This window comes from Scleropages formosus, chromosome 5, assembly GCF_900964775.1.
Source record: "Scleropages formosus chromosome 5, fSclFor1.1, whole genome shotgun sequence".
Taxonomy (NCBI): Eukaryota; Metazoa; Chordata; class Actinopteri; order Osteoglossiformes; family Osteoglossidae; genus Scleropages; species Scleropages formosus.
This window is the reverse complement of record NC_041810.1, coordinates 33,067,550-33,087,106: the sequence shown is the minus strand read 5'-3', so window position 1 is coordinate 33,087,106 and position 19,557 is coordinate 33,067,550. Positions and strand designations below refer to the sequence as shown.

General features: G+C 44.3%; 1 protein-coding gene across 1 annotated transcript; it reads left to right on the top strand.

Annotated features, from left to right (window-relative positions):
* Window positions 1-854: 854 nt before the first annotated feature.
* heatr3 (HEAT repeat containing 3) lies at window positions 855-14,104 on the top strand. Its single transcript, XM_029252543.1, has 15 exons — window positions 855-1,162; window positions 3,642-3,814; window positions 3,900-3,987; window positions 4,519-4,628; window positions 6,648-6,757; window positions 6,874-7,014; window positions 7,276-7,553; window positions 8,944-9,034; window positions 9,721-9,875; window positions 9,969-10,051; window positions 11,400-11,536; window positions 11,626-11,714; window positions 12,225-12,368; window positions 12,518-12,694; window positions 13,204-14,104. The coding sequence occupies exons 1-15, from the start codon at window positions 1,025-1,027 to the stop codon at window positions 13,324-13,326; spliced, it is 2,037 nt and encodes a 678-aa protein (XP_029108376.1). The 5' UTR covers window positions 855-1,024; the 3' UTR covers window positions 13,327-14,104.
* Window positions 14,105-19,557: the final 5,453 nt, after the last annotated feature.

Below are 19,557 nucleotides of genomic sequence, written 5' to 3'. Positions count from 1 at the left end.
GATTCGTTCAGTGTGCCCTATGAGATTGAAAAAATCATATAGGAAATGATTACTCCAAATTATCGCTGCACACAGGGGTTCTACTTGTTACCGAATGGTGTAGATGATTTCCCACAAGGTTTTGGCATAATATTGACTGATTTCTGGATGACGATATAACAAATTAAGTATGAGTTGTAACTAACTGTAGACTTATGTACTGTAGGACTTGGTGAGGGAAAATGGGTGAACTGCAGTGAACATTTTCTACACTGTACTTTAAGGGTTGGTGGTACACACACACACACACACACACACACATTTTCTGAACCGCTTGTCCCATACGGGGTTGCGGGGAACCAGAGCCTACCCAGCAACTCAGGGCGTAAGGCCAGAGGGGGAGGGGACGCACCCAGGACGGGATGTCAGTCCGCCGCAAGGCACCCCCAGCGGGACTCAAACCCCAGACCCACTGGAGAGCAGGACCTGGTCCAACCCACTGCGCCACCGTGCCCCCCAGTGGGTTGGTGGTAGCTGAGATTTATTCAATTTTATTTATTTATTTTGTTTCTATGTATATTTGGCCAAGAAAAAGAGCAGTGCCACTTTTAGTTTTCATACTAGTCATCCTACTACACTGTTAAATGTGCGATTAACCTGAAGGCAAATTTAGGTTATCAATCATTGCTGTTAAGACTGCGATTTTGAATTCACGGGTTTGGAGTTCACAACTCACAAACGGTTAGCAGTGAGCTTCCCGTCCACACTGTCTAATTTACGCCGGCAACTCGCAGAGCGACTAGACGTGCACAACGCAGTTTACGGCAGAGCGTCCGCATCGCGATTACGACAATGCGTGCGCAATTTACTTTACGGCAACGCTTACGACTGTGGTTCCACATGGCGAAGGACGTAGTCTGATTTTCAAGTTTCGGACAGAAGCCGACTGTCATTTCATGAGAAGCTAGGTGCCGCACAAGGACCTGTCTTTATTGGCCAGTCGTTTCTTTTGATTTTTTATTGTTATTCCCGTAATCTGTACGGTATGGGCAAAAGTAAAAACAAGAAATTTAAGCGTCCCCAGTTTTCTGCCGATGGACTGCCAGTTAGTTTGGTGAAAGAAGAAGACGTGGAGGAGAGCGAACCGGCGGTGGAGTCTCCGGCCGCCGAGCTGCTAGACAAAGTAAGAAGAAGGCTGCGCTCGTTAATGGAAAATGGGAATATAATAGTGCACGTGGTCATGCGGTAGTTGTTAACGCGTGACATGACATGATGTGCACGTGCAGGTCGAGGTATGATTAGGCAAACGTGGTACAATCTGTTGTCATTCATTGTGTTACATCTTGGATCTATATCATATCCCAAGTCCAGGGATGTCGAGTGGTCAGACATCACATCCCACTTGACTTGTAATTTGATCATGCTGCCTAGCCTCCCCCAATATTGAATATTCACACCATGATCAGCTTGAAATGAAACTCAATATGTTCACCGTCACTGTGAAAAAAATTGTTAAATAGTGTATCTTTCCATATTAATATTTTTTAATTTTGTAGTTTGTTTAGGTTACTTTATTATAAAGTAAAGGTACTTGGTGTTATTTCCATACAGTAAAAAAAGCAGAATACTGTAGAAAGGTATAAATACCTAAGTACCTTGTCTTGTTGAACTCAAGGGTACAGTAGCAGGGATGGGATTAGAACCAAGAACCTTCGTATTGTAGGATGACATCTGTAAGCACTTCACCACATGGTGCTCCTGCTGATCAGAAATAAACTTGGCATAGCAATGTGAAAGTGTGGCCTATCCCGCAGTGTAAGCCATTTAAAATAAAGAAGAAACTGGTGACTTCCATCATTGCCCATGTGCTGGGTTTTTTTTTTACCAGAAAGCTGGACCTGCTGTCAGGCTTGTCTGATTTAAATCATGCTGATTTGAATCAAATGATTTAAAAACAAAAAAATGAAGTCAAGTTTACAGATTTTTTTTCAATATATTCATTTTTAATGAAATCTCGGGAGGTTTATTTGTTAATGTCTGGAAGCACTTTAAATTACACAAAACTATTAGCAAAAAGTAAGCGAAATGGATGAAATTCCACTGTTAATTCAACAATGAGGACTGGATAATTAAACCGCAGTGTTTAATGCACAAGTCATCTTTAAACAACTTACAGCACATTAAGAACATCGAAAACTAAATTACACCACAGCTTTTGTATAATTACGAAATTATCGTCCTTCATTCATAGACACCCACAGTTTTACTAGAACCTTGGGTTACTTGTGACTCGCATAGCTCAGTGTACTTGTTTAGAGCCTTGAAGAGAAACCCAAGTTTTGCCTCATTTTCTGCACCAAGCCTGTTCCTAAGTTTAGAGTAGACAAGTGTAGATGTGTTAAAGACACACTCTACACCTGCAGTGGATGCAGTGGCAGAAAGAAGCTGGTTGACAACAGTTGAAGATTCTGTATCAACGACATCACTTTTAACAATTAAAACAATAATTTTAAGAAAATTTGGAAGAAAAATATTTTGCTAACTACTGTTAAAATGAACATTTAGGGTAATGAGAATGCTCAAGATTTATTATTATTATTATTATTATTATTATTATTATTTTTTAAATCTGATTTAAATAAAGAAATCGCCAACCCTGCCTGCTCTGTCCATGCAGCTCATCATATTGGAAACATTTATTCATTTGGTCATGGTTTTCTCCAAAGGGACTTACAATGTTAAATTTGTATACTAAGGTGCTAGCAATGATTTACCCATTTATACCACAAGGCTATTTTTAGTGTATTGATTCAGGGTAAGTACCTTGATCAAGGGTACTTGAGCAGGAGTGGGATTTGAACCTAGATTCTTCAAACTGAAGGCAATGTTTCTGAGCACTATACTACCTGCTACTTGTGTTGCACTGGGACACTTACATTCAGAAAACTGTTATCCTGCTCCTGCTGTAGTACCCTTGAGCAGGGTGCAGTAAACATACCCTGCAGTATGAATGCATAAATAGATGTTTAAAAGGTTAGACGTTACCTTGGATGAAGGTGTCAGCTATTTAAAGCTTAATAATAATGATTGTCTTCTCAGTAAATTGGTGATATAATTGAACTCAAATAGGTTGTTCTCTTTCAAAGTGGAGCCCAGTTATTTTTTCCAGAGTCAAAAGCCAAGAGAAGTCAGATTAGTCAGTTATGACAGTGAAACACCTAGGAGAAGCTGGATGTCCGTTTACTGTCTGGAGGTAGACGCATAGGTAGATGGATGGATGGATATTTGGATAGATACTTTATTGATCCCTGAGGGAAGTTACTAAGTGAAGATGTGGAGAGAACCCAACAGTAGTGCCTTTGGAGTCAGCTGTAGTGCACTTTGTGTTTGGTACAGGGCTCGCTGACACTGTAGTGGTTAGAGATGTTGCCTTTCTACCCAAGAAGCGCAGGTTCAAACCTCACCTCCAGCAGTAGTACCCTTGAGGAAGGTACGTACCTTAAATTGCTCCAGTAAAAAATTTCCCAGCAGTTTAAAGGTGTAAATACTTGAAAACAGCTTAACGTTGTAAGTCGTTTCGGAGAAAAGCGTCAGATAAATAAATGTAAAGCTTCAGAAATCCAACAAAGGTCACGCGTTATTGTCTGTGCCCTGTGTGACAGCTGCAGAGCCCCAACGCAGATGTCAGGGAATACGCTTGTGCCAGCATTTCGCGCATGGTGCAGCAAAGCCAGGTGATCCCATCCTTCCTGCAGCGTGATGCTGTTCGATGCCTAGGACCCCTCCTGTTGGACCGCAGCCTGGCTGTGCGGGAGACCGCTGCTGGAGCGCTCAGGTGAGGTCCTCCTGCATGGATGCACACTCTTAATGTTGAACAGGTTTTTTTTCATGCTCAGCTGTTGCCTTGTTTCTCTCTCCAGGAACCTCAGTGCCTGCGGGGGGTTTGAGGTGTGTGAGGACATGGTGAAGCAGGACGTTCTTACGCCACTAACTGCTTTGCTTCAGGAGGTAAAGGACTCCTCAGGCCTGGTCACTCTGTTTTCACCCTCACTTCCTCTGAAAGTCCTCTTCTCAGTTCCTGTTGGTGTCTGGTCTGATTTTCATTGCACTGCAACTTAAAGACTGAATTTTTACTATGAGAGAAGACCATCTGATATTTCAGCATTTAGTTTAAAACAAGCTTTTTAAATATTGTTTCCGAAGAGCGGTTTTCTTTGGGTGTGATTTCAACATGACCTGTGTGGGGTACTGGTGTTACACTGAAAATGTGCAGGCCTGAGGTCCAGAAGAAGCTCTTTCTTGTACAGTTTGAGTAAGGGACTTGAGCAGCTTATGATCTTAAATTGTTTCGGATGATAGTTACTCATGAGAAAATCTCTAAACAGCCGGTAGTTTTGGACCAGCAAAATCACATAATGATGATGATGATGATGATGATTAAAGATAACATAATGACAAAAGATCCCAGCAGAAGTGTTTTTCCCCCCAAAGACATTATGTGCTGAGTGGAAAGGGTGATACGCTGGTATTCCTTCGCAGTGCAGCACGGCCTTCGACTCGACTCCGTTGCTGAAGTCAGAGCAGACAGAGCAGTGGCACACGGTGGAGGGTGTAGCCAACGAAGCTGTCAACTTGCTGTGGAATCTCTGGTAGGGCGTTGCACTACTGAACCCATCACACCGAGCCTGAGATGGTAGAATAGTCATGTACTTCTAGTGTCACTTTCACTATGATTTGAGTCTTATTACTAATAAAAGAGGAAATGGTAGCTCAACGGCAGCCTGTTTTTTAACCATTAACAACAGAACAGCACTTGGCCGCAGCATAGAGTCAGGAACAGTACACTGAGAGATTGCAGATACAATCACAAACATGGTACAGTACAAGAGCAAGAAGGTATAATATTTCACTGGGGTGATCATGCAGCACTGAGACAGGGGTTTCAGAAATGCATTTCTAGCCCATGGAGGATTTTTAATCGAGCCCACGTGACAATTGGGTGGGGATTCAGGTGTGACTGAATACTGTGTTAACTAGCATTAATAACACAGCAGTGACTAAAATCAATAAATTGATTAAGTCTGTCTGTGTAAATTGTGTTGTTTGTAGTTGTGGGTTTATGAACGTCTGTTAGTGTAGTAACCCCTTGGAGGAGTTGTTGTCAACCCTCATAGAGTTCTTTGTGTTCTGGGACTTTGTCCTTAACGTTGAGGCATAATACAGCATGCAATCCCAGAGTCCTGTCTCCCAAGCCCTTTGGTAGGAATAGCTGCTGCCAACAGCGTGGTTCAGGTGCCAAGTTAAAATACTGTTCTTAACTCAGTAAGGCTCATCTGAATGCTGTTCTGATGCTTGCCACACCTCAGTCACTGCTGTCCATGCTGAGCCATGTCAGGCCTCAGGAGACAAGTAGCAACAAGAATAAACTGCAAAAGTGTCATGGTATGTCAGTGACAGCTTTTTATTCAGTTTATATGTTATTGTTTTAGTAAGTATTACAGCCCTCATCGAATCCTGTTTATTGTGCTGTATGAAATGAGTTTGACACCGCTGGTCTAGGAGCTTCCAAAAGGCTGACAATACATTCCAAAATTCATTAGAATTATTACACAAGTCAAATGTTTACTTTTCTAGCATTTACATACATTTATTCATTTAGCACATGCTTTCCTCCAAAGCGGCACGCATCTCAGAGAACAATACAGAGAATGCATTTCATCACGAGGAGGAGAGGTTTGGATGCAGACGCGCAATTCTAAAGTACGGTTACTTTGTAACAATCCACCATATGAACCAGTATACATCACACAAGATGCACATAGGCCTTTTCAGTTATTAATAATTATTAAACAGGTAATAAACACGTACATGTTTATGGAGCATGTAGGAGATGGATGTAAGAGAAGTGAGTCTGAACAAAGTGAGTTTTGAGATCCTTCATAAATGTAGAGAGACATTCAACGGTTTTGAAAGAGAGGGGGAGGTCATTCTATCACATCGGACCCAAAAACCTTTGTGCTTTTTATTTTAGGACCACCAAGTAGACAGAGGTGGAAGAGGATAGCAGTCTGGTCAGGGTGTAGTGAGTGATCAGGTCTGGTAGATATCAGAGAGCAGATCCATTGACACACTTGCAGATGAAAGTTAGTGTCTTGGGTCAGCGCAGGAATGTAGAGAGGGACAGAAGAAACTTTTTGCTAAAGAACTTTTGGAATGGTTGAACTGGTCCAGTGAGCTTCTGTCTAAGAACAGAACAGTATGCATATTTATATTGCTGTCATTTTATTTCAACATTTAACCAGAAACACAAGAGAATGAGGAATAACAAACCTTTGGTTTGTTGCAGTCTTAAGATTTCCATTAGCTAAAAAAAAAAAAAAAAAAACACTGGCTTCTGTCAAAAACACTCTAAAATTTTGTTTTATTAAATGATACAGTAAGGAGTTTTGGGCCTACTCTGTATGCACACTTATGTTTTTGAAGATGTCAAATTCTCATTCATTTCAGGCTCCATTAATCAAACGTTTATTGTGGTATATTAGTATTGTGGAAAGATGCATGAATCGTGTTACATGTGGGTGATGAGCGCGTGTGTCTAGTGGTGGCCATACGTGGGTGGGTCTGTGTTTGTGTTCTGTGTTTAATGTTGCCTGTGTGTGTCCTGCCAGCGAAAGCTGCAGCCAGGCGGTGACCATCTTTAATAAAGCTGGGCTTCTGGATGTGCTGCTGCGGTGTCTGGAGCAACGGTCTCACAACGTCGAGCTGGCTGTATCTGCTGGTCAGTGTCTGTCTCACACACGCACTTTTTTCCTGGTGCGGAGCTGATGATGTTGGACAGTTTGTCTTCCCTCGTTTACTCACACGCAGACTAAGGTGGCGTGTCTCTCTGTGCAGCTCACTGCCTGCACGCGGTCACTGAGGAGAACTCGGAGCTTCTGGGGGGCTTGCAGCCATCAGTCCTGCGGCTTCTCGAGTCGGTGCTGATGGACAACCAGTCGGGAATGGCGAACCTGCAGCTGCGCACCCTCATTGCAGGTATGGCTCCCCAGGTGATGGGGTAAAATGTGCTGTAAAGTGACGTGGTAGATAGGGGAATGGTGCAGGTCAGTGGAAGCAGGGAGCAATGCTCCACATGGAAGGCACTCAACCAACATAGTGACACTGGAAGAAAGCTGGGAAATGCCCTCGGTTAAATGTTAAACATGTTTCTCTGTGCTCTCTGTCTTAGATTAAAATTTATATAAGTCAAGCATGTAGGGCGTAGCTGACCCCTCGTGGGTCACTTCCTGTCCGCAGGAGCCGTGTGGAACCTGAAGGGAAGTTTGCCAGCAGACCGTCAAGCTCAGACTCTCAGTGCTGTGGTGGCCACCCTAGCCCAAGCTGTAGAGCTGGACTCTGGCTTGGTGATACTTGAGCTCCACGCGGCCGAGACGGCGCGGCTCCGAGCCACGGCCGATGGAGTGCATGAGGAAGCAACCGAAGTGATGGAGCAGGAAGAGCCAGAGGAGGGAGATGGGGAGATGACGAACGGGAGAGCGGCCAAGAGGGATAATGACGTCTCGGACCTCCTGCCTGTGAGTGCCACGGGTACCGACAGCAGGGGAGATACATGTTTGCTTCATTTAACAGACGCTTTTCTCCAAAGCAACTTCCAATACACACTATGATGTAATATCAGCCCACACACTTTATTCACAAAAGTGACTTACACTGCTAGATACACTACTTACAATGGATCACTTATCCATACATCAGTGGAACGCACTCTGTCGCTCACACACTATGGGTGAACCTGAACAGCATGTCTTTGGACTGTGGGAGGAAACCGGAGCACCCGGAGGAAACCCACGCAGACATGGGGAGAACATGCAAACTCCACACAGACTGAGCAGGGATGAAACGCACTGTCCTCTCACACCACCCAGGTTGTGAGACAGCAGCTCTACTCGCTGTGCCACCGTGCCACAGGTGTAGGCTGCTGTTTCATCAGTGTCCACACCAGTGCTTAATTGCATCTTTATTTTCTGTGTACAATGATGTGTCTAGAATATATTTTGAATATATAGTGTCTAGAATTAATTTTGTGTACAATGATGTGTCTAGAATATAAAGTCTATAATTAGGGAATTGTACCATGTATTCAATAACTACTACATGCTTTTTTATTTTTTGTTGTAATGAGTTTGTAATAATTGGATTAGTTAAGGCAAGAGTGTGTTGAAACAAAGCCGAGGGTGTTTGACTTGTCAAAAATGGTGTTTAACAATCCAGCCTTTAAAGAATACACTAAAATTAAGAAAGTGTTAAATATATTTAAATACACTGCATTTTATTTATTAGAAAGAAATAGGAGTGAACACGAGACAGGAAACACCTGACTGTACATTGCTGCACTTCCACTTCAATTATGACTTTCAGATTTTTTGATATTTCCCTATTGGTTGCTGATCTTCTTCTGTGGTCTCCTTGCCCTGCACTTTTTTTTGGTTAGGCTCATATTGTTGTGTACTAATCAGTCACATTCACTCTTTTGGGTATTAAAAATTAAAGTATACGTGCAGAGGCGGAAGAACCATGTGCTTTGTCTCACAAAGATTGGAGACCATGACAATTTTTGCATGTAGAGCACATCATTTTACTTTCAGGACATCAACGGCAGGCAGCTTGTGGACAGCTTATGATATTAGGAACAAGAGACAGACATATGCCTCTAAGGGGGAGCAGGGAATTCTGGGAATTCTCTCTGAGAGGGCAGCCGCCATGTGCATTTTGGGCGAGGTTGCTGAATTCACAGAGATTAGCAGGTGTACAGGTTGGCCCCACTCTCTGCCTGACCACAGCGCTGTGTGTGTAATGAGGTTTGTGTGTAATTCAAACACACAGCAGCACGGTCAACACACACAGTGCAGACCACGGAGTGCTCCGAGACGTTCCGCGTGCATCAACGTTGTGTGTTTACTGCAGGCGACAGACGCGGAGCTGCGCGAGGCCACTGCCCTGCTGGCGGCACAGCAGACTTCTTTGGAAATCATCGTCAACATGTGCTGCTCAGACGGTGAGGCTCGGGGGGTGGTGGTGGTGGAGGTGGACAGATGAATGTCCCTCCGATGGAATCTGTGCTATCAGGCTGAACTCGAGCAATCCCTGCCCGTCTTCCGCTCTGGTTATGTCATCATTTATGCCCTTGTAAGGTTTGCACTGTCGTGTCTGTATCCTGCATTACAGTCTGCCCTTGTCTCTCCCCCATTGCCGCCTCATACCCAGGGTCTGTGCGATTATAATGCTTATGTGCGTGTCATTACTAGATCGAAGTTAAAATGTCCAGATACTTACCTACACCTTTATCTGTCCACTTTTTATGCTTGTCTTATTTGTATACCGTAGTTATATTTATGTATCTATACACCTATATACTTAGTATATAGCTAAGTGTTGTGTTTTTTTTTTTTACACCAAATGTTAATTGGCTGCCACTCCCTTGTTACTCTTTGCCGTTTTGTGAAGTTATGCTGTAAGTCAGATATACTGATGCACCATGGCCCAGGAGGAACTGTGTTTTCATTCCCTCTTATACATTGCACACAACCCAGTTGTGTAGGTGTTGGAATGATGGCGTAAAGTAAACCTTGTATCAGGGATGCCGAGCAGCCAGCGTGAGCCTTTGGAGCACACGCCCTGTTGCTGGCTGTATCGACAGAGACGTTACCTCCTTCTGTTTGTTGTCCCCGTGGCAATCTGGAGACCCCTCGGATGACGAATGGGAGGAGATGTCGAGCAGCGACGAGAGTGAGATGTGTCCTGACAGCATGTCGGAGGGCGGCTCCTGCCTGCTCTCACCCCTCTGTCTGTCTGCTGAAGTCCACAGTGCACTTCTGAACCACAGCATCCCAGAGAAGGTGGTACCCCTCACTGTGTAGAGCCTTGGCTGTAATTTCAGAACCTCACTTTAGTTTTGGCTAAAAAGAATGCTCTCGTTTGTCTTGCTGAAGGTTCTCCGGAAGACCGAGTTCCCCAGTAGTGCTGCCGTGGAGGTCTGTAACAAGAGCCTGGCCTGGAAGTGCCTCATCAAAAAGTAATCCTTACTGCCTTATTCCTTTGGTTTTGTGCGTGTGTGCGCTATTGTGCTCTCGCAGTGTGACGTCATCACGCTGCTATGTTGTTTCATGTGGTTTTTCTGTAGGTGGTTCTCGACTTACAATGGGGTTCTGACCTGACCAGCTTGTTGTAAGATGACTTTGTCATTAGTCAAAAACCCCCTTATACTGTATTATCAGAACGATAAAAGGATATATAGTGTGCGGCATGGTGGCACAGCGAGTAGTGCTGCTGTCTCACATAGCCTGGGTGGTGCGAGAGGTGCGGCATGGGTTCTATCTCCACTCAGTCTGTGTGGAGTTTGCATGTACTTACCGTATCTGTGTGGGTTTCCTCTGGGTGCTCCAGTTTCCTCCCACAGTCTAAAGACACGCTCTTCAGGTTTCCCCATAGTGTGTGACTGACACAGAGAGAGTATGTACCACTGATGTATGGATGAGTGACCCATTGTAAGTATTGTATCCAGCAGTGTAAGTCATCTTGGTGAATAAGGTGTGTGGGCTGATAACACCACATAGAGTTCATTGGAAGTCGCTTTGGAGAAAAGCATCTGCTAAATAAATAAATGTAAATGTAAACAATTAACATGTATGAATGTTATAATGTATATTAAGGTTCTTTAAAAATATTTCCCCTAATTTCACACATTATTCATGTTAAAATAGTACGAAAATAGCGACAGTATAAATACAGTGCATTATAATATTTCCATGCCCCATTAATGTTTTCAATTTTGTTTCTAAATTTTTCTTTTGCTTTTTCTTTTCCTCACCATCAGTTAGACATTTTTGCTTGCTTTTATCTTACATACAGCGTAACTTGAATGGAATCGCAAACGAAACGTTATGTAACTATAACAAGGTTTCTGCAAATCAAACATAGTTGCTGCTGGACCCCCAAACAGTGATGGATCCAAACAGTAAGAAATAGCCAGTCCATGTTATTGTACAGCAAATGAAGTGGTTGTCCTTAAATGTCTGTGAAGATTCTCAATTATCCAGGTTATAGTATGTCTAAAAACAAAGTCAACTGGACTTGACTTGAGTTTTCTTGAAAAACATTTCTACTTGGATGAGTGGTGAAACGTTTTTCAAGAAAACTCAAATAAATTCCAGTTGCCTTCGTTTTTAGTCATCCTTAAATGTTATGCCAAACATGGGGACTCAGAAATGATACAGTAAGGTTGATGGGATGGCCGTCGTAAGTCGAGGACCACCTATGGTGAACTGATTTGTTTTTCCATTTGTTGCCATTATTGTCAGCGAGACATTGGTCGCTCAGACTTCACACTGACCCACATCTGACAACATGTTTCTCTGTTCCAGAATGCAACGAGTGCAGTGTCGGGCACTCACCTGTCTCCACAACATCCTGTCTTCGATGGAGGTGGAGGCCCTGGGTGGAGCCACGGCCCTTCAGACGCTGGCGGAGCACCTGTCTAAGCTGGTGTTCGGCATGCCAGGTGAGCCCCTGCCGGTCCAACCACTTGCTCCCAGGGAGGAGACTGCTGTTCAGCATGAGCCCTGAGCTCTTTTCTCTTTGCTTTCTCAGAAGTCTCTAAGCAGGAGGAGTTCTTAGATGCGGCCACCAGCGCCCTGAGGTCACTGCTGCAGATAATGGCCTCCAGAAGCATACCCCAGGTAAGGGAATAGCCTGCACTCACACTCGCATACACACTTTTTATTCACATCACAGTGCTTTGGAAGGTGTATTTGTTTTAGTTTTTTTTTTTCATTTTATTTTGCTTAAAAAAATTACTTGTTCTGTGTGACAATTCAGAGGAATTCAAGAATGTCTGGTCAGCCTTCTGGAATTTATTAGATGGTGCTAAATGGTCACACCTGTGAAATATTGATATAACCTTTTGACCTTCTGCCCTTGTTTTATCCAGGGAATGTGGATATATTGCCAGTGTCTCAGTGTACTGTCTCTGTCCCTACATTGCTGTGATGCGGTGCAATTCAATGAACTAGTAAAAAAAAAAAAATCTGAATGAGCCTTTAATGGTGGGCGAACATCTAATTCATTAATTCCAGTGGCTTAATGGTCAACAGCTGCAGTGACAATAATTTGTGACGCTGTACACTGGCAGAGAGTAACCCTGTGTGTGTGTGTGTGTGTGTGTGTGTGTGTGTGTGTGTGGGGCTCAGTGCATCAGTCCCCAGCAGCTGATGGGTCTGAGCGAGGCAGCAACGCGCTGTGACATGGTCAGTGTGCGAGTCAATGCACTCGCCATCCTGGGCATCACAGGCAGCACACTGGCCAGGGAGCGCAACTCTGTGGACAGCCTACAGGTACCGCATTAGCACCCTTCTGGGTCCATGTCCTCACACAACATGTTCTGTTTGTAAAGTGGGATTACAAGTGGCAAAACAACAGTGTGTTCAGAAACTTTTGCTTTCTGTGGGTAACACCAGTGGGTAACCGTTGTTATTTCCTGCAGCTTATTGGCAATGCCCTCTTAGAGGTGGCGACAAGAGACCCCAACATGGTGGTGTGCGGGGAAGCTCTGGATGCCCTCTTTGATGTCTTCGCTGATGGGAAGGAGGCTGAGCAAGCCGCACAAAACATCCGTCTGCTGCCTGCGCTTAAGGCCCTGCAGCCCGTATTCAAGGCCAAGGTGCAGGACAGACACGCACAAACACACACACACACTCCTTCCGTACTTAAGGTTACGTCAGAAACATCCACATGGATGCACTTTGAATGTTGTGTATTTTCATCAGTGGGACTCAAATAATACATTTTTCAAGCAAACCCTATAATTGTAATTGGAAGAAGTATTTATTTCACCGGGGGGCGCAGTCGCGCAGCGGGTTTAACTAGGGCCTGCTCTCTGGCGGGTCTGGGGTTTGAATCCTGCTTGGGGTGTCTTACGATGGACTGGTGTCCTGTCCTGGGTGTGTGACCCCCCCCCCCCAGCCTTGTCCCTGTGTTGCAAGGTTAGGCTCCGGTTCGCCATGACCCCGCTTGGGATGAGCGGTTTCAGACTGTCTGTATGTAAGATTTATTTCACTTGTTTATGAAATGCGGTGCACTGTGAAGTCTTAGGATGAATTTTAAAAAGGTTATATGTTTAGATTAAAAATGAAAATGTGTTTCCTGCTTTGGTTCCTCTCTGGGTTGCAGCTACGCAAGGAAGGCAAAGGGAAGTACAGTCAGGACCAGCTGTGTGTCCTGGACAACATTAGGATCAACCTGCGGCGCTTCATCGGATACCTGGAGTCCTTGGACAGGAGCGCTAGTGCCTAACAAAGTGATGCTGCAAGTCTGCTTCGCCTACTGGGTGATGGACACCCTCGTCTGCAGAGAGACAGCGTTATGGCGTCCCTTTGCATTTCTCTTAAAGGGTATAAAAAGGGACTTTTTGTGTTTCATCTTCTCACTTTTAATCTCTAAGTATTATTTCAATAATGTGAACATGATTCATAAAATATCTACTTATTGTAATGAAGATAAATATGGTGGCATGGTTGTTGTATAACCTTTGTCTTTCTTCTTGCAATAAAGTTTGTAATGTTTTGATTTAGTTCTTTTCACATTTTTGTTGTTTTACTTATACATGTATTTTGCAACTTGTACAGTAAAATGCAGGTCTGCAATACTTTATCTGCAATTCTGAAGTCCAAAAAGCTACGAAGACTGAATCTTAAGTTTGACACCAAACCTGTAAAAGCCAAACTTGACAAGGATGACAATGGTAACACTGATGTTCCCTCTTCTCTGAGATTCTGAAGCAACCAGATGTGCTGAACATTTATTGTGTGTATATGTATAGGTATTTAGGGGTGGTTTGAACCTGTATATGTTTAGTTTTACTGAACATTTTTCTTAGAAATAAATATTGGAGTATTTGTATATTTTTATCCCACAGTTTTATTAACAAGTTTATTACTGTATAAATAAACTGTTACTATTTATAATCTCTATTAATCCCACTTTGTGTCAAAATTCATACTATTTGCTGCAGAAATATTACTGTTTAATTACTGAATGCTGCCCTAGACTCCCATGGGAGTGTTATGTAATACACTGATCAGCCAAAATATTAAAACCACTGACTGGTGAAGTGAATAACATTGATTATCTTGTTACAATGGCACATATCAAAGGGTGGGATATATTAGGCAGCAAGTGAGCAATGAGTTCTTGAAGTTGATGTTTTGGAAGCAGGAAAAATGGGCAAGCATAAGGATCTGAGCGACTTCGATCATGACCAAATTGTGATGGCTAGACGACTGGGTCGGCATCTCCAAAACAGCAGGTTTTGTTGGGTGTTCCCGGTATGTAGTCATTAGTACCTACCAAAAGTGGTCCAAGGAAGGAAAACTGGTGAACCGGCTACAGGGTCATGGGCACCCAAGGCTCATTGATGTATGTGGGTAGTAAAGACTAGCCCATCTCTGATCCCACGGAAGAGCTACTGGAGCACAAATTGCTGAAAACCTTAATGCTGGCTATGACAGAAAAGTGTCCGAACACAGTGCATTGCAGCTTGCTGCGTATGGGGCTGCGTAGCTGCAGACTGGTCACAGTGCCCATGCTGACCCCTGTACACCGCCAAAAGCGCTTACAAAGTGCATTTAAGTGTCAAAACTGGATCATGGAGCAATGGAAGGTGAGCTGGTCTGATGAATCACATTTCCTTTTAGATCATGTGGATGGCCAGATGCATGTGTGTCATTTAACTGGGGAAAAGATGGCAGCAGGATGCACTATGGGAAGAAGGCAAGCTGCTGGAGGCAGTGTGATGCCCTGGGCAATGTTCTACTGGGAAACCTTAGGTCCTGGCATTCTATGGATGTTACTTTGACATGTATACCCCTTCATGGCAATGGTATTCCCTGATGGCAGCGGCCTCTTTCAGCAGGATAATGCGCCCTGCCACACTGCAAAAATTGTTAAAAAGTTTAAGGTGTTGATTTAGCCTCCCAATTCCCCAGATCTCAATCTGACTGAGCATCTGTGGGATCCATCCATCCATCCATCCATTTTCTTGACCACTTAGTCCTTCTAGGGTCATGGTGGCAACTTCCTCCAGCTCTACCCAGGGGATTTCCAGCTGCTCCCAGGGCAGCTGGGAGATATAATCTCTCTAGCGGGTCCTAGGCCAACTTCAGGGTCTCGTCCCAGTTAGCTGTGCCTGGTATACCTCCAAAAGGAGGTTCCCAGGGGGCATCCTTACCAGATGCCCGAACCACCACAATTGGCTCCTCTCAGTTCTCTGAGTTCTTCTGGGTCCTCTGAGTTCCTCCCAGATGGCCTAACTCCTCACCCTGTCAAGGAGAATGATTCCCACCATCCTGCAGAGAAAACCCATTTCAGCTGCTTGTATCCGCATTCTTATTCTTTTGGTCATTACCCAGAGTTCATGACCATAGGTGAGGGTAGGGATGTAGACCGACCGGTAAATAGAGAGCTCAGCCCAAAAAGGCAACATGAGTTGGCCATGTGGGCCCACCACCCACAAGGTCCAACATGGGGGTTGGGTGCAATGCCTTTTAGGCAGCAGGAGGGGGCAGGGTGGCACATGGCAGAAACTGGCTCTTGGCATCTGTAGGATGTGCTGGAAAAACAAGTTCAATCCATGGAGGCCCCACCTTGCAACTTACAGGACTCTAAGGATCTGCTGCTACGTTTTGGTGCCAGATACCACAGAACACCTTCAGAGGTCTTGTGGAGTCCATGCCTTGACAGGTCAGAGCTGTTTTGGTGGCACAAAGGGAACCTACACAATATTATGCAGGTGGTTTTAATGTTTTGGCTGATCAGTGTATAAGGTATGTGCACCATACTACCTTTCTAAAATAAAAAAAAAAATCTGAATTTTGAACACACTGGCCCCAAGAGTTTCACGTACGGGACTGTAGACCTGTGTATATAGCAGATAGTATCAGTCAGAAGATTAAGTAGTTTTACAGGAAAGTGGTTTTTTCACAAGGCTTTTAGTTAGAAGAAACCAGCTGCCACTAGTTCCCAGAGGTGTGGGACACTTGTGGGTCACTTTCCTTTCACTCTTCTGCCCAGTTCTTCCCATACAGTTATTGCCCAGGCACTCTTTGACAGGTACTGTGTGATGTGATGTTGCTTCAGAACAAATAGCCCTTTGGGGATAGTAACAGCTCTGCATCTTTCATATTAACTTCTCAGTGTTCTAAAAATTTGGAATCATCCACTTGTACTTTCAACTTTAATTAGTTTTGGAACGTGTGTATTCCAGGCAAGTGGTCTCCATTTCCTGGTTTATGAATGTATCCACGTCTTTGCTGTATGGGCAAGGAAGACCTTCTCAACTGTGTGAGCACAAACTAAGCTTTAATATTCAGATGGAGAAAGTAGATTGATAATTCTAGAAGCACCCCTATCGACAGCTCTCTTAACAGGGAATCAGTAATTTCAATGACTGGAAAATGAGTGATTGGTGCAAAAGGCAGTGTTTTTGACAATGCTGTTTGCAGTAAATTACTGTGGGATCATTTACCAGAGCAGTTACTTCTCTCCCAGTCTGCTGACCCTTTCATACTGCCCTTCAAAGCCATTCCAGTTGGTCAAGCAACTCTGCACATGGAACATGGTGAAGGGCAAATGTTTGCCATGCATCGCCTGATGTACGTATGTGTTATTGTTTTAAATAAAGTATTTATTTAGTTTGCTTTAGCCTTTGTACAGGGTGACTTACAACTTTTGTGTAAAGTAGTAGAGACAACAATAGCACTGTATCCCACCCACTCTATACAGGGAGTAGGGCTATGCTTTTTGTGTCCAGAGTAAATGTGTGTTATACCAGATAAAGAATCATTTTTAATTACTGATATAGAAGCAATAATTATTTAAACGGATGGCCCCTTTTCTCAATTTTGAAAATGACACTAGTACAGCCCTCCGGACTATGAACTTCTGTATTATTACACATTATCTATGACTCCCATTTTATTAAAATACAAATCCCTTTCAGATCTTCAAACAGAACTATTCCAAAATCTAGGAGTTTGTGGTGTTATTAAATGACACCCAGTCCCTATTTTTGCATCCGAACAGTGATTTCAAACCATTTGTGGTCTGGGAGGCTTTAATAAAAGTGGGGTGCAGTATAGACAGTTCACTCATCTCTAATATTACAGTTTCCTGAACAACAAAAAACGAATAAAATGGCTTCTGAACATTCGTTTAACATACACAGGGTAAGACATTACATTCCTTATGGCATTAAATCATGCTAAGGGCTGCACCCTAGGGCCAGTTCCATCAACTTCACCACCTTGTGTCTGGATCCCCAGAGAAAACATCAGGCAGTACCAGTATAAATCTCCATGACTCAGGACCAAGCGGCTTAATTTCTGCCCCAACTTCCACATCAAGTCTCTGAGTAACAACATTTGTATTTCATTGAGGTTATCAAGTGTGCACCTCCCTTCATCGGTGTTTCCTTGACATAGCACCATGACACCTTGAGACACTCAACAGTGAGGGCTGACATCCCAGACCCACCTCCCTCCACACGCAGCTGACCCACAAGTTCTGCTAATCGTTGCCAGCTTGCAAACAAACCAGACCAGCACCAATACTACACAGTACTCCATATCACTACTAAACTATGCAATCATACCACTGCACACTTCCTCCAGCCTACTGCCTACATTAATGAACCAATACTAACCACACTACGACCTGCAACCCCAACTAACCTAGTCCCTTCTCACTCCCAACCACTGACTAGCCTTCTAAGCATCCTCAAACATCTCCTTTAATACAAACCTTAGCATGCGGCATGGAATACCAAATTCCACTGGGAGTGATGTGGATAATTTAGGCACAAACCTCCTGATGCTTGCAACTACTGGTCTCAGATGCCTCCTCAATAACATCACCACTAACTTCATAAAATACACTGTCCACTTGCTCTCTGAATACATCACCATATCTGGCCGCAATATAGTAAACCCAGATGTCTGTGCAATCTGGAGTTGTTTGCCATGAAAATACATGAAAAAACCCTTTCCTCTTACAATGGGCTTATCAGTACAACTGTTTCTTTGCCTGTTTACATGGAAAAAAGAATTAACATAACAAATCCCTGTCACCTTTGCTGTTGTGTTATTTCAGCCAGTGGCAGGTTTTTGAAGGATCCATCCAGTCCCAGTGCAATGCAGTTGTGTGGCTTTTAGGCTAAATTGGTTCAAAACAGTTCAATTGCATTTATTCAGGTGATGCTTTTTTCTAAAGCGACTTAGACAATTTACCCATATTTTACTCCAGGGTAATTTTTATTGTTTCAATTCAGGGTAAGTACCTTGATCAAGGGTACTACAGCAAAAGATCTGAACCTTGATCCTTGGACTGGATGGTGACAGCTATAACCTCTACCTCACCTGCTGCTGTTAATCAAGGAAGCAATCATAAAAAGTGTGGAAATAAAAATGATTTATAAAATGAAAACCAGTTGTCCATATTATGCCATTACAAACACTAGTATTTGGAGAAAACAAGTCCTTGGGTGGTACAGTGGCACAGCAGGTAGTACTGCTGCCTTACAGTGCCTGAAATGTTGGAGCGAGGGTATGGAGACAGCTGTCATGCAGTGTGCAGAGGATTAGGAGAGCAGACATAGGTGTGCAGATACTAACTCTCTTTATTTGTATCACACAAGTTGCACTCAGAGAACAGAGCAGAACAATCAGCCTTGGAAGAGATAGGTGAGGAGAACGTCTCTCAGTTGGAGGTTCCGCGGCCAGGTGCGTCGGAGCGGGTGCTTTTATACTGCGTCTCTGGGGTCGTCGCCAGGGCGGTCAAGGTGGTCGTCAAGTGTGCAGTTCTTAGCCGTGCAGTCGTCAGGTATGCCAGAAGTGACAGTACTGCCCTCCCCACGGGCGGCGCCTGCAGCCCCACAACGCAAGGGCGGATGGCCTCTGCAGGGGGGCCCGGGCCGGTCTGGATGGGACCTGTGGAAATCAGCAACAAGAAGAGGGTCCAGAACATCACGCGCAGGCACCCAACATTGTTCCTCCGGGCCATAACCATCCCAGTCAACCAGGTACTGCAGGCCCCCTCGCCATCGACGGGGATCAAGGAGAGCCCGAACAGCATTGACTGGGTTCTCATCGACCGCTGCCGACTCGGCTGGCGGCCGCGGCATGCTATCACCAGGTTCCTGGAGAACAGAGAACCTGTAGGGTTTGAGCAAGGAAACGTGGAAGGTGGGATGGACTCGTAAGTCTGGGGGCAACTGGAGCCTAAAAGAGATGGGCGTGACCTGGCGAAGGACCTCAAAGGGGCCGACGAAATGGGGCTAAGCTTCCTGGAGGGAAGGCATAACCTCAAGTCTTGGGTGGACAGTCACACTTTCTGCCCTGACTGGAAGGTGAGGGGATGCCGATGGTGGTCCGCCTGCCTCTTGTAGCGGAAGACGCTATGCTGGAGATGAGCCTTGATAGCCTTCCATGTCTCCCCGCTGGCCTGATACCAGGCGTTGACTGCGGGTACGTT

What these genes read in the sequence shown, in the direction of transcription:
- heatr3 (XM_029252543.1), top strand. Translation starts at nt 1,025, where the DNA reads ATGGGCAAAAGTAAAAACAAGAAATTTAAGCGTCCCCAGTTTTCTGCC. An exon ending in ACTCTGTGGACAGCCTACAG is followed by an intron (nt 12,369 to 12,517) that starts GTACCGCATTAG and finishes TATTTCCTGCAG; the next exon opens with CTTATTGGCAATGCCCTCTT. An exon ending in AGCCCGTATTCAAGGCCAAG is followed by an intron (nt 12,695 to 13,203) that starts GTGCAGGACAGA and finishes TCTGGGTTGCAG; the next exon opens with CTACGCAAGGAAGGCAAAGG.